At 42.2% G+C, this 15,664-nt stretch overlaps 1 protein-coding gene across 1 annotated transcript in view; it reads left to right on the forward strand.

The window, feature by feature from the left end:
- Nucleotides 1-1,835: 1,835 nt before the first annotated feature.
- Nucleotides 1,836-15,664, forward strand: part of t (C45 family peptidase tan) — a 301,214-nt gene continuing 287,385 nt past the window's right edge. The window contains exon 1 of the mRNA XM_067146847.2: nt 1,836-2,014. Within this exon, the coding sequence (XP_067002948.1) occupies nt 1,928-2,014 (87 nt within the window). The 5' untranslated portion in view covers nt 1,836-1,927. The remainder of the gene's footprint in view (nt 2,015-15,664) is intronic.

Here is a 15,664-nt window from a genome sequence, read left to right on the forward strand (position 1 = left end):
TTGATAAAATACTTAAAATTCTCAAACTATATCCATTACAGGCCGGCCCCGTGGTGTAGGGGTAGCGTGCCTGCCTCTTACCCGGAGGGCCCTGGGTTCGATTCCCGGCCAGGTCAGGGATTTTTACCTGGACCTGAGGGCTGTTTCAAGGTCCACTCAGAGAACGTGATTAGAATTGAGGAGCTATCTGATGGTGAGATAGCAGCCCCGGTCTAGAAAGCCAAGAATAACGGCCGAGAGGATTTGTCGCACTGACCACACGACACCTCATAATCTGCAGGCCTTCAGGCTGAGCAACGGTTGCTTGATAGGCCAAGGCCCTTCATGGGCTGTAGTGCCATGGGGTTTGGGGGCGTTTGATATCCATTATAGCAATTAAATGAAGTCGTATATTTACTGACAAAATAAACTTATGAAACAGTTACATCGTGGCTTTCAGGTAACAAGACTAAAGTTAACTGAGAATTTCTCTAATATTCTTTAACACAACCATGATGTTATTGTATGGCCTACTAGAATGTGGCTGCTCGCCTGTTCCTTTGCAACATATGCAATTTCATAGCCATTGTTGACAAAAATCTATCACTGACCTATGGTATTTAAAACACGTTATAATGTTGTAAAGTGCAATTAGCTCATTTGAAGTTATGATAAGATTGTATTATATTACAGATTTAGGATCCAATCTAAAACCATTTTACACCTAAATATTTTATTGTATACAGTAAAATAAATTATGCTTGCTTCAGACCCGTATTTTGTACCCCTGCGCCCGAGAAAAAGTTATGTGCCCATATTGTTTGTACATGTGTATTCAGTAAACATAATATAAAAGTTTGATACACGAAGAAAACATTAAAAGGTTATTAAGAAATAAAATAAAGGTAGAAATCTTCAGAACTGCAAAATACATGAAGAATATGCCATAACATTAGTACCAGGCTTCTAAGTCCAATTTATCACCAACAACACAGAATTCTCATAGGCAAATGCTTTTCTTGTTCTTTTGTACTAGCGAACACAAAATATACAGAAAGGCTATTTCTCTTATACTCATAATATAGCCAGACGTTTCAAAAGCTCCTGGTTAAGATGTAGTCAATTTGTTTAAAGACGGGCTGAGTGGCTCATACAGTTGAGGCACTGGCTTTCTGACCCCAACTTGGTAGGTTCAATCCTGGCTCAGTGCTCAGTGCTTGAAAGTGCTCAAATACATCAGCCTCGTGTCAGTAGATTTACTGGCATGTAAAAGAACTCCTACGGGACTAAATACCATAAAAGTAATTAGTGGGATGTAAAGCAGATAACATTATTAGTATAATTTGCTTAAACATTTACTATCCCTGGGAATTGACCGGCCTGGACCCATGTGGGCTTGGCTTAAGTTTACTGTAGCTCAGTTGCAGACTGTAGTTTATGACCTGATGTATGTGAACCTAGGATTTTTTATGCAAAAATAAAATTAGCTGAAACTGGTTATAGTAACAACTCAGTATCATATTGGAATAAATCTTGCTTACAGATTAAATTTATTCATTGTCCATCATTCTGTTGAAACATGGTTAAAATTTTGTTTCATAGAGGTTACTTTTTGAAAAATGGTTAAATGAGGTTAAATTGAATGAGTTATTGTGCATAATATATCAGGTAGTATGATGTACACTCCTCATTTCAGAATGTTCATGTATCACATGTGGGAAGCCATCGAAACGTATACCTTTTATAACTTGCTATTCTTGCCTACTTCTGTTATCATGAGGAGGTTCTCTGACCTACATAAATGAAGCTGTAGTAATGCAGAGCTGCTAACAAGCTGATAGCATTACTAAGTTTTGAAAACCCCACAACTAGAGTGTGTGAGACCAAGGCCAGGTAGCAGCTAGGAGTGTGGCACAGCAGAGCTCACCAGTCTTGCACCAGACACGACATGCCTTCCACCATTGAGCTTGGGCGCCGCAATGCCATCCCCATCCTGTACACCAGAGGAACTCACTATGAAGTGGGCTTTGATGTTGTAAGTAGAACTTCTGTTATCTCAATTGTTTTTCAAGACTGACATTTTGGAGAGGAAGAATAGACCAAAGTAAAGGAAACCAACAAAGTACAGTAGAAAAAAAGCCACCTTTTTTTAGTTTTTATTCTGTTCATTGTATTTCAAAAAGATGTTTTATTGATTAAAACCAGCAAGTTTTATGTAGCTTTCCATGTTTTAAAAAGTTATTTTTAAAATGAAAAGTTTTATTTTATACAATATTTTTGTTCTCTAGTTATGCTGAATATTACTCAAAATTTTAATTTTTTTCAGTGGAATTTTTATCAGTACGTCGTTGGTCATTCTTCTCAAATGAGTGTTTGCATCTCAATAATTGACAAGTAATAATAAAGTATATATTTCATGCAAATTTTGAAAATTAATAATGATACTGTGTAATGATATTACTTCAAATTCACATATTTTTATTTGTAAAGCGACTGCCATAGTATTGTTTAAAGACTAACACAGTAGGTCTATTGATAAAAGATTTTCATTATTTTATCAATAGCAATCAAATCCCCCCTCAAGTAACAGTTCTAGTAGCATTGAAAAATTATCTGAAATGTTTCGAATAATGAGGCTTGAATCTGTCATTGCAATTTATGTTGGGTATTTGTAGAGTCTGTACAAATAATTACACTATGTATTTAAAAACTGAAAACCCCATGGCACAACAATCTCGAAGGGCCTTGGCCTACCAAGTGACCGCTGCTCAGCCCGAAGACCTGCAGATTACGAGGTGTCGTGTGCCGTCCTACACTACTGTATATTGAGCCCCATATTGCATACTACAGTGGAAAAAATCAGTTTTGCATAATTTAGGAAACTGCATTATAGTATTGCATTTATCACTCAATGATGTCAAATTACCTCCAAGTGATGTTATAGTGGCTCACTCAACCCCCTCGCTTAATCACTTTTTTTTTTCCATTTGTAATATTGAATTTGCTGAGGTTTTCACGACACGAAAAGCTAGGGAGAATTTTTTTTTTTTTTTTTTTTTTTTTCAGAACTCCGTTCCGTAAATGATAGAAGTTGAATATATATTCACGTAATTTGAAGTGGCAGACGTAGCCTCCTATAGAAATACTAGCACTGCGCGTGGCTGTTGAACTCCAACCGCGAAAAGCACTTGAGCGGTACTGACTGAAGCCAACGCTCGTACGAATGTTCAGCCGAACGAGGCTTCGACCTTGAGATGCCAAGTTCGTGTGCCGTTTAAGATAAGTGGATCTTCTGTTAATGTTACTTACACAAGAACGCAAGTAGGCTTGTCGTTATTGTGAAAAATCCATCTTGACTTGCGTCCTGACGTGTTTTGATGATTATATCGTTATGCCGCTTTTCTGTGATTGTCTCATTATATCTCTCCTCAAAAAACAATTTGTCACCATCGCGTATTGAATGAGTTTAATTGCCTCTTCCAGTATTTAGTAATAATCGACATATTAAACTGGAGTAGTTAATAGCTGTGGTCTCGCATTAGCCTAGCATTCGTCGCATAAAATACAGACCTGAATCCTGCACTATTGACAAAAGCACTACGTCTGAGGATTCCCGTATGAATCGGATATTTAGTTCTTCGATTGAGAAAAGAGCAGTGTAGTTGACAGATTTCGAAGACCAACTTCTTCCAGTTAAAAGCAACAGACTTCAGAATATACGCAGGATAGTCTATTTTTAGCCATCTGCTTACATTGCAGCATTAGCAGAGAAGCACGAGAAATTCAAAGCGACATGATCTCCAGTCTGTGAGAACATGAAGCAGACTGTGCGGTTATTTTTTGTGAGATCCCATTAAAAATATCCTGGCAGTAAATTAGGCAGTAGTAAGGAAGTTCGGTGCTACGAATATTAGAATTACTTGAATCCGAAGGTGGATTCACAACTTCATTTGGGATCGGCTCTGCTATGCCAGGCGCTTTATTCTTTGCTTACCTTGCCGGATATTTAGACGAGAAGTTACCCTGTAAAGCCGTTTCTATAAACTCGAGAATTCCATCAGCCCTCCTTATTGATGGCTTTCAGTCACCTATTTTGTTTTCCCACTCATCACTGAGGAAAAAAGTCCGAGAACAGACTTGTCCTTTATCCTGCTCTCCGCCGAAAACTCCCAATAACGATTTGGGAGGGGGGATGGAGAGGAATTCGACCCCCAAATTATATTATGAAGAGAAAAGTATGCTTCTGTTAGTAATATACTGTAAGTTAATGGATTCGAGAACACCATTGTGTTTTCTGGCAATTAGAGGGAATCCATTAAAATGGCTGTGAATCCCTGAAGTATTTTGGTGGTGATGCCAATGAGAGAAGCCCGTGTTCGTGTCCTGGTGACGATGGGACAGGAAAGGACTAGGAGTGGGAAGGAAGCAGCCGTGGCCTTAATTAAGGTGGTGGTGGTGATTATTATTATTTTTTTTGCTAGGGGCTTTACGTCGCACCGACACAGATAGGTCTTATGGCGACGATGGGATAGGAAAGGCCTAGGAGTTGGAAGGAAGCGGCCCTGGCCTTAATTAAGGTACAGCCCCAGCATTTGCCTGGTGGGAAAATGGGGAAACCACGGAAAACCATCTTCAGGGCTGCCGATAGTGGGATTCGAACCTACTATCTCCCGGATGCAAGCGCACAGCCGCGCGCCTCTACGCGCTCGGCCAACTCGCCCGGTGATTATTGTTTTAAGAGGAAGTACAACTAGGCAACCATCCTCTATATAACACCAATCAGAGGGAAAAAATTGAAGGGATCTGACACTTCGAAAAATGAAGGTATCGGCCAAAGAAAGACAAGGGCCACGAAGGGCGTGAACATGAAAGACTTCCTAGGCCTCCACACGTAATACCGTCGGGGTCGGAAAAGAACAAGAGTTGACCAAGAGCGATCAGATAGGATAGATGAAAGTGAGGAGCCTGGCACAAGTAAGTGGAAGCAATGCCAGGACTCAGCTGAGAGCCCCGTGGTCGCCAACCCACGCTCCTAAGTTCAGTGCCCCTGAGGCCCCTTTTAGTCGCCTCTTACGACAGGCAGGGGTTACCGTGGGTGTTATTCTACCACCCCCACCCCAGGGGGTCTTAATTAAGGTACAGCCTGGTGTGAAAATGGGAAACCACGGAAAACCATTTTCAGGGCTGCCGACAGTGGAGTTCGAACCCACTATCTCCCGAATACTGGATATTGGCCGCACTTAAGAGACTGCAGCTATCGAGCTCTGTGATAGTAGTAGTATAAATCGATGAATTGCATGGTTCTAGATACATATGGTTGTGGTAGACTAGACACTGAATGATATTATAAAGAATGTAAACATTAAAATGGTAACGAATAAACATTAATACAGTACCTTGTCCGGCCCCGCGTTGTAGGAGACAACACGTCCGCCTGTCACCCGGCGGCCCCGGGTTCGATTTCCGAATGGTGCAAGTAGAGGCAAAATCTCTCTGTAGGTCGACGCCCCGAACAAATAGCATTTTGTTAAAAAATACAGCACCTTCACCTGTTGTGCGAACTTTATTATGCTTGTCGCTGGCCCTTCTGACCCCAACTTGGCAGGTTCGATCCTGGCTCAGTCCGATGGTATTTGAAGGTGCCCAAATATGTCAGCCTTGTGTCGTTAGATTTACTGACACGTAAAAGGACTCCTGCGGGACTAAATTCCGGCGCCTTTGCGTCTCCGAAAACCGTAAAAGTAGTTAGTGGGACGTAAAAACAAATAACATTATTACTAAGCCAGTGATATTAAATATCACCGTCCTCTCAGGTCCAGGTTTAGAGTTCTGTTTCTAGGTTAAGTATTTTCAATGGTTCAATAACTGCTGTAGGTATATGTTCCATAGTAATTAGTCAACGATGGAAACTGGCTACTGCCATTTACATACGTGTTCATATGTTCTGCATTGTCATTTTGTAGCAGCGTTTGAGTGGGTATAGGAAATGCTTGCTAGCTTTAAAATTAGGAATATCGAGCAAGATAGCTGCTTCTTTCGCCTACTTAAAATGCCAGTAGTGAATTGCGTGTTCTGTGTCACCTGCATTGGAATTTGGTGTACATGCTTGCGATTAGCCTCGGAAGGTCGTAAAGCTTCCCTTTGGAGTGGTTCAGACATTAGAGTGCCGGCTTTCTGAGCTCAAGTTGGCGGGTTCGATGCTGGTTTACAGTCAGTCCGGTGGTATTTGAAAGTGCTCAGATGTTCTATCGGCACGTTAAAGAAACCTGCAGGACAAAATCCAGCACCTCTGCTTCTCCGAATGCGGTAAAAATAGTAAGTAGGGCGTAAAACTAATTGTATGTATCATCATCATTATTAAAATATCCATGGATCTATCGGATAGATCTTGCGCATGTCTGATGAATACCTCGAAGACGACTAGACGCGAATTGGGCATTTTAACTTGGGAAATTCCCAGGTTGAGCTAACGCAATTTACGCCCTTTTCCCTAAATTACGGCATATCAGGGCCTGTCATCAGTCAACCATTCGTCTCCTCATCGTGGAGCGGTGTGGTATTTTTAAAGAACTTTAGACAGTGGCGTATCGTGGATTCCTAACGGAGGCATGCAACTAGTAACCATGCAGTAGCACAATGTATTTAGTTAAATTACAATTCTACTCACCCTAATTACATGTAGGTGAACTCCACCCTGCGTTTTTTTTTTTTTTTTAATTCCTTGGTGACGTCTGAACATTGCCCTCAGTTCGGACTTAAGTCGTACTTTATCAACATATTTTCCATGGACTTCGATCAATTTACTGAACTGCTCTTTAGGAAAATCGCCAGAAAAAATGAAAATTTCTTACAATCACTGTGTGGTGCCCAAAAAGTCGTGCGAAATATTTCAGCTTAGAACTCTGGCCTATAAGTTTCATTTATCTAAGGTGCAATATTGTGCGAATTTCTATCAAGCAATTATCGTTCTTAATGCTATATCTGCCACGTGTCAAAACTTCTTCGACAACATTGTCACATAGCAATATTTTCAGACGCAACGGCGATATAACCTGGCACTTGCATATATTTTCAAATTGATTTTAGTTTTATTTGGCATGATTTAAGGATTATGAAAAATGCCTTTTTATTTTATGAAATGACATGCTGCGTTTAATAACATTTTTATTCCAACTTACTGTATACGCCTTTTTCTGTTAGATTAGCCTATGAATTGTATTTAGTCGAATGGAATATTTTTTCTCCACATTGAAACTCTTAAAATTAGAATGATATTAATATTTGTAGGCCTATTATTTGTTTATGCAAGAAAGCCAATACTACTGTAAATTGAGTAGACATGTTTGCTCAGTTTAAGGGTATTTTGGACAATCTTTACTGAACTTCGGCAGTTGCTAGATTCAGTGTTGCGGTTGGTAGATGTAGAGTGGATCTCGGCCCATAAGTGGCAACGGCTGATCCGTGGTCCAACAGTTCTGCACTCTGACTGGCCAACCAGACAGAGGAGGGGGGCCATGGCTCTACCATAGCTCTATGCCACTGCATTCGGGAGACTGGATACTTAATGGGTGGCCCTAACCGTCGGCTGTCCAGATAATGGTTTTCCATTCTCCTGCAGTAAGGTGAATACCGAGATAGTTCCTAGTATAGGCTACGGCCAACCCCCTCACCTTCTCCGAGCATCTCCTCCACCGTAACAAATCTCCCGGCCTGAAAGACGTCACCGTTTAAGAGGCCCGCCTCCCCCTTCAGGGAAGGAATGAAAACATTTTAGTAGTAGTAATAGTCAGTCTTGCCAACTATCATGAAGTCATTAAGTGGGTTAAAATCTCACTAAGTGAAATTTTGTGATCTAGGTCTATGTGTGTGTGTGGGGGGGGGAGGATATTGAAACATTAAATGGATGAATAACTGTAACATACCTAATTAAAATGAGAAGACTCAGATTTCTCGTCTGGTGTAGTTGCTGCGATAGAGGACAGAGGATTCTTTGTGTTGTTGCAATTGGAATAGAATATGCAGCTGAGGTTCCTGTCTTACACAAGACATTTTCAGAAAAATTCATAATTATATATGACAGGTTTTCCTAACAATTTTAAGAGAGTTTTTGGCGTGAAGCGTGAAACAGTTCTGACGAGGAGTCTGTTACGCATCTTTATGTTCACTAAAAGGATCTTCTGTCTCTGCATTAGAACAAGGTAGCGAAATATTAGCAACTCTTTGAATGGATTAACAGCAACGGAATCCAAATCCAAAACAACCGCCACACAGCTTTGGGCTGCCTATCGTCGTTAAGACCAGTTCTGGAAAATGGAGCAGCCGTATGGGGTCCGCCACGGGGGTAATCCGTGCTTCTCGCTCGTCGTTGCCTTGGACATTGCGACAGTTGGCAGAGGAGAGCACGTGAATGGTGACAAAAGCCTAATTCACACGGGGATAGTTTTCTGGAGTCACGTACTTGAAACCTCTAAACTTGAAGCCAGTACTATAAATTATACGGAGAAAGTGCATGCTGCCTTTAAAAGAGCGCGTGAACTTCAGTGGTTTAATATTGTATTTGACTTGTAGCTGTGTGTGAATTTGCATTCAATTTATTGAAGTTGAGATGTTAAGTGCACAAATACAAGTATGCGTAAAACTAATTTGCGCATTATTAGTGCTGCATGAAATACAAAACTGGCTTTAAAAGTTATTTTAAAAAATTACAATTTGTTGTACGTCGCACCGACACAGATAGGTCTTATGGCGATGATAGGATAGGAAAGGGCTAGGAGTGGGAAGGAAGCAGCCGTGGCCTTAATTAAGGTACAGTCCCAGCATTTGCCTGGTGTGAAAATGGGAAACCACGGAAAACCATCTTCATGGCTGCCGACGGTGGGGTTCGAGCCCACTATATCCCGGATGGAAGCTCACAATTGCGCGCCCCTAACCTCACGACCACTCGCCCGATAAAAAGAAGAAGAAGAAGAGGGAAACTTGTGTTAAAGGGTGGATTAGCAGAAGGCCTTTGCATGATGCATCTAACAACTTGTTGAAACCACTAGCGGGAGAGGATTTCTTAGCTTATAGGAACCATAAAATTTAGTATTGCTCATAAAATAATGTTGAGAAACTGCAATATTTGGTTTGCGTTCCACTTATCATTAGGATCATTCATTATGTACCAACAAATGTACTAAAAATCTCGAGAAAAATGCACGTGCTCTGTTTTCAAGTTGATTTGCCTACAAGTCGGGTTTAGACGGGGCAACTACTGGAGTTAAGTCAGTCACGTGACGGGAAAGTGGATGCAAAAGTTGACGGCTCGGCAACTCAAATTTACTTCCAAGGAAAGTTACAACTTGACTGCCCTGACTAAATCACACGTGGAAAGTTGAAGGAAAGTCCACTTGCTTCAAGTACTTGACTTCAGCAAACTATCCCCGTGTGAATTAGGCTAAAGATTCAAGTGCAATGACATCATGCGAAGGGTTTCAGAGCTACGTCTGCCACTGCACGGCGTGGGCCACTGAATGCAAATTTAAGAGCCGCTTCACACTGGCTGGATTGTTTTGGAATTTGGTGGCCGAGTTTATCCTGACCAGTCACTATCTAAATAAACTCGGCCACCAAATTCCAAAACAATCCAGCATAGTTCAAAATCTCCAGAAATAGCACTCAAAGCCTCAATAGGCTGACGGGCTAAAATTCTCATGGTGCAGGCCCCGTCTGCACCAATGAATGAGACGGCTCTCTCTCCCCGATAGGAATCGGCGACAGAGTAGCTCAGGTAAATTCCGTGTCGCCGTGCGGAAGCCGGCCGCGCTACTCAGTCGCCTCCCCAGCTTAGGGTTGCCAGATTTCCGGATGACAAATAAGGAACACTCGCTCGATTCCAGATAGCAAATAAGGAACATTTCCATTTCCTTGCCACATAGCGCTAAATGAAGGCACCATAACCATGATTAAGAGAAGAGACCAGGGTTATATTAACAAATAAATGCCGGTACCGGTAATAATATAACAGCGTCAGCGTGAAATATGTAGGTACTTAATGTATTACAAACTAATAATGCGTTAGTCTCTAGATTGAAATGAACATTTCACAAGTACGAGTCATCTGAAGATGCAGTTTGTAACAGTTTCTTATTCGACAAAAAATTATTGAGAAATTCCGTACAATTCTTATCATAGTTGAAGTACACAAGAAGTTCATTTTTATTAACTCTACTGAGCATCTGTTTCTGTCATCTCTCCATTTTATTGCCATTACTGAAAATATTCAAAATACCCTTTCAGTATATGCCCACTAGTAGGCCTACCACTAGCACACTGACAGAGACGCTGTTCTCAACTGTAATGACTGATCATTGGTTAGAATACAGAATATTTTGATCATAACCGCGCACTTTTTCGATACTATACTATTGTTTAAACCGCGTTATTTAAAAAAAAACGGAACATTGGGCATACGGTTTAAAGGGTGTACCGTACGTGGAACAAAATGAGGGAAAACCGTACATCTGGCAACACTACCTCCCCTGGCCCAGTAACAGTTTTCATAACGAGTTCTCAGTCAGAGGTGTGTCCCTTGCTGCTCTTGTCGGAAAGAAAGAAGGAAAGCGTCGTAGATTTCATTCACATCCTATGTTGAAAGATAGTTTGGAAAAAGTACTTTTCTATAAACTATCTAATGATTTATGTGATGACGGTACCAAGTTTTTTAGTTACCAGTACTTCATTTTTCTCTGTAGACTACTGAGAAGACGGTATTGTAGTTGTTAGTACTCACAGCCGCATTCATTTTGAAAATTATTGGTTGATTCCCTTCAGCCCTCATTTTTAAAGTAAAATCAAGAACGCTCGCAACAAGGTGCCTTAAATATCGTTCTCTCCACAACTTAATAATTAAAAACAAAATGCCTGCCTGTCCTTGTATTGGTAAAATCTCCAGTATCTTCTTGTTTTGCCGGACCTTTTTCCTAAGAGTTGAGGTCGGCACCTCATGTGGATCTGACCCAATTTTACGGAGTGATGTATTCATTATTGCGTGTATCTGTGATGGTTGGTAGTGTGGTATGTTGTGTGTACAGACGAATAAAAGCACCCAGTCCTCAGGCAGTGGCATTAACCATTCGGGATTAAAATCCCCGACCGTGCAAATGGCCGCGCGGTTTGGCCCACGTAAGTATCATCTTGAGTTCGGGAGATAGTGAGTTCGAACACCTGTCGGCAGTCCTGAAGATGGTTTTCCATGGTTTACCATTTTCACACCAGGCAAATGCTGGGGCTTACTTTAGTTAAGTACAACGTTGCTTCCTTCCCACTCTTATCCCTTTCCTACACCCTCGTCGCCATAAGACGTACCGTATCTGTGCCGGTGCTACCTAAAGCAAATTTAAAAAAAAGGATCGTTCGGGAATAGAACCCAGGACCCTCTGGACCGAAAGACGCTGTGCTGAGCATACAGCCCAACGAATCAGACAGCAAACTCTCAATTATATTGAACATTAAATAAAAGAGATGTCGCTTATATTTGTAATACCTTAATTACGAAGCTCGTTTCTTTCCTAGGATAGTCTTTCTTTAAAGTCACTGAAAAACTGTGATATTACTTTATAGTATGCATTTCTTTTCTCAACTTCATTACTATAGCCTACTCGTCACAGTTTAAGTTTCAGATCGCTACTCAGTTTGTATAATTACTGAACGTAATATACAGTTCAAAAACATTAGGGGAACATGTTTTTAAACGTATGCCATGCTCCACAAAACAATACCTCACACCCAGGTATATTACCAACTAAACCTTTATTCTTTTCCTTTGAAGTATGCAAAAGAACATCAATGGATTCGCGTTCATTTTCATAATACAAACAGAAATGTCCAAATAGGGGCGAAAACAAAGTGATTACAGTCCTCTAGGGTGGACTTTCATCACAGGTGGAGAGCTTCAGTATGGTGTATGTTCTCTACGAGCATTTATCACAGCTTGGCACCTACGTGACATGCTCCGTATAAGTCGACGGAGGTCACGTTGCGGTATCAGGTCCCATTCTTCAATGAGAACCTGTTTGAGGTCTTAGAGAGTCTGGTGGAATAGGACGCCCACGAATCCTTCTGTCAAGCCTATCCCACACATGCTCGATGGGATTAAGGTCGGGACTCACTGCTGGCCATTCCATCTCTTGAATGTCCAGTTCTCGCAAGACAGCTCTTTTCGTTTGTGCTAGGGGCTTTACGTCGCACCGACACAGATAGGTCTTATGGCGACCAAGACAGCTCTGGTGATGCGCGTTACATGAGCCCTGGCATTGTCGTGAATGAGTACGAATTCAGGGCCAACACCGTATGCAGCAACCAACACATACTGTAGCAGTATTTGTTAGATGTACTCCGCAGCGATAAGGTTACCACGGACGACGACAAGATCCGTACGGTCATCAATACTGATGCCACCCTACACTATCACAGAAACATGTCCGAATCGGTCGCCTTCCTGGACAACATTTGGCATGTACTGCTCACCATGGCGTCTCTATACAAGTTGACGTCCATCACGCTGTGTCATGGGAAATCTGAACTCGTCCGTAAACAACACAGGTCTCCATTGGCGAAGTTGCCAGTTGACGTGGGTACGGGCAAACAGAAGGCCAGCCGTCGGCCGCGTGGTGTAGAGGTAGCTTGCCTGCCTCTTACTCGGAGGCCCCGGATTCGATTCCCGGCCAGGTTAGGGATTTTTACCTGTATCTGAGGGCTGGTTCGAGGTCCATTCAGCCTACGTGATTAGAATTGAGGAGCTATCTGACGGTGAGATAGCGGCCCCGGTCTAAAAAGCCAAGAATGTTGGCAGAGAAGATTCGTGGTCTCCTTTGGTAGAAAAGAGTGAAAGTACGAGCTCGGGAACTCTCTTATTGGGATTTACTCAAAAACATGTTTCTGACACTTTCACCCTTTTCCATATTTGGCCCTCAGTCAACTTTCGAGATTCAACAGATGTCTTGGTTCTACAATAATGTTTCTAAATGTTTATTTCGTTTATTATTTATTACCAGTTTATATTTATATTTGTTTATATTTGTAAAAATTCCATGGGGGGTGTCTATCCACCAGTAACAACCACCCCCCCCCACCTCCCCCCGGCTATGCCCATGTTAGTAGGTATATAGGAGGAGGGAGGAATTTAGACCCCACCGGGTACCGGCTGGGCGACGGACCAGTCGGGCACGGGTGGCGGTCTTGGACTTACGGTAGAGGAAGTGGGGGCTAAAGGTTAGGTGTTGATCAAAATGGATGCTATTGGATGCCCAGGTATTTTAGGGTGGGTTGGGTTTGGATGGCGGTTTTTCTGATGCGGAGACGAAGTTGGGAAGGATCACGGATGCTGCTGAACTTGTGGCGATTTCGACGGAAGAGGATGGATTGGGTCTTAGTAGGGTTTAACTGAAGCTGCCAGCTGTCTCGCCAGGAGATGAAGGAGTTTAGGAAGGGTTGGTCGGTACGGTTGATGGCCTGAACGGAGTAGAGAGGAGCAAGAATGACGGCATTGTTGGTGTACTGGTGGAGTTGGATTGATAGAGGGGATTGGGGGATGGAGATGGTGGTGGTGGTGAATACCGTGTTAAGAGAAAGTACAACTGGGTAACCATGCTCTACATAACACTAATCAGTGAGAAAAAGTGGAAGGGATCCGACACTTCGAAAAATGAAGGTATCGGTCAAAGAAAGACAAGGGCCACGAAGGTCATGAAAATGAAAGGCTCCCTAAGCCTCGCAACCTAAAACCGTCGGTGTCGTAAAAGAACAAGAGTTGACCAAGGGAGGTCGGATAGAATAGATGAAAGTGAGGAGGCTGGCACAAGTAAATGGAAGCATTGCCAGAACTCAGTTAAGGCCCACATGGATGCCAACCCACGCTCCCGTGGGGCAGGTTGGGGCATGTCTGCTACGAATAGCATAAACATGAGGGGTAAGGCCACGTGACGTGGTGCTTAACTCTATAGTTTACAGGCAGTTGAGAACCTAGAGGGTAACGCATTCTCTCTGGCCAGGAGATTCGGGCGGGGTCTGAAGGAATAAAGGATTCGTGAGGTGGGTAATTGAATGTGTGGATATAGGACCTCTTGGCAGGATTTGAGGTGTTTCATTAAATTTAAACAACATTGTTTTGCGTTTTATTCACTTTTTAAAGTATGCGAGATGATTCCAGTGTATGGGCTGCAAAATAGTTGAGAGGGGGGGGGGGGGGCAGCATCGGTGAATGTATGACTGCATGTGGTTGGAAGTGTTACTGGATGGGTGGTGCGGATGGAGAATGCATGATCTTATTGATGCTTGACGGATTGATGATAATACTATGAATGACATGGGATTATAACAGGTTGGTTGAATTATCTAGCGGGACAGAGGCTAGAGGGAAGGTGGTGATTGCTTCCGCATTTGCATCCGTGACGTACCAAGATATGCAAAAGTGGTCTACTCTAGCGCCCGCAGTGAGGAATAGTCCAAGTGGTAGCCCTGGTGTAGCTGATACGGGAGGCAACGGACCCAGTCAGAAATACAGCTGAGGATCTATCCCCACGGGGCTCTCAACTTTGGAGCGTGGGTTGGCTACCACGGGTCTCCTACCTGAGTTTGGTGTTGCTCCTACTTACGTGTGGAAGGCTCCTCACTTTAATCTTTGCTATCCGGTATCTCTTGGTCAGCTCTTGTTCTTTTCCAACCTCGAAGGTACTAGGTTTGCTAGACCTAGTGTGTCCTTAATTCTCACGCCCTTCCGGGCCCTTCCCTTTCTTTTGCCGATACCTTCATTTTTCGAAGGGTTGGACAACTTCCATTTATTCATCTTTTGATTGGTTTGGTAGTCCAGTTTAACTTCCTCTTAAATCAATAATCACCACCACCACTACCGACGCGCTTGTTTGTTTGTTTAGTAGCCCACGTGGTCAGATGGGTTTCTGATGTCTGGGCGTTGACTTTGATGCCAGTGCACTTACTCTGCCAGATAAAAATTACTGATCATTGTTGAATTGTTGAATATGTTGTTTTTTTTTTTACCTGCATCGTTGTTGAGATGCACAATACGTTCCTGCGAATTAGTCTGTTACTTTACGCACCTTTTTTGCTATCAAATCGGGAAAGATGTTAACTTTTTTGACACTGAGTAGTGGCTCATTGCGTGAAGTTCTCTGAAATAATAAGGTATGTACTCAGACCAATCGACCATTTGAAGCCTTACAGTAGTCCTCGAGTTCCAAATTAGTTTCGATTTTGCTCTACAGTATCCGTAAAAGTCAACTGGACCTTGAGCCCTTCTACAATGACACATCTAGGTTTATATTAAAAGAAAATAAACCGGTTCGGAGAATAAGTCTCGTTGATTTCCATTTGATATTGATCTTAAGGGCCTTGAATGGTTTTTCGAGGTTACTTTTGACAAATTTCTACAGAAATCTTTTCACTCCGTTTATCAGCATATCTACTGTCTATCTCATATTTCCTGGGATCCGACTCGGATCGGTCGATTGCACTTTGGATTGTATTTTGGTTATACAGGATGGTCGGAAACAACGTGAATCGTGTATCTGAGCATTAGAGGGTTGGTCATACTGATAAATAATTTAAAAATAATAATTCAGTATCTCACGCAGTTGTATCAGCTGCTGAAATTAGCCAATTAGATCGCTCTAGGGGGAATTCAAATGGT

Source organism: Anabrus simplex, chromosome 5, assembly GCF_040414725.1.
Source record: "Anabrus simplex isolate iqAnaSimp1 chromosome 5, ASM4041472v1, whole genome shotgun sequence".
In the NCBI taxonomy this organism is placed as follows: domain Eukaryota; kingdom Metazoa; phylum Arthropoda; class Insecta; order Orthoptera; family Tettigoniidae; genus Anabrus; species Anabrus simplex.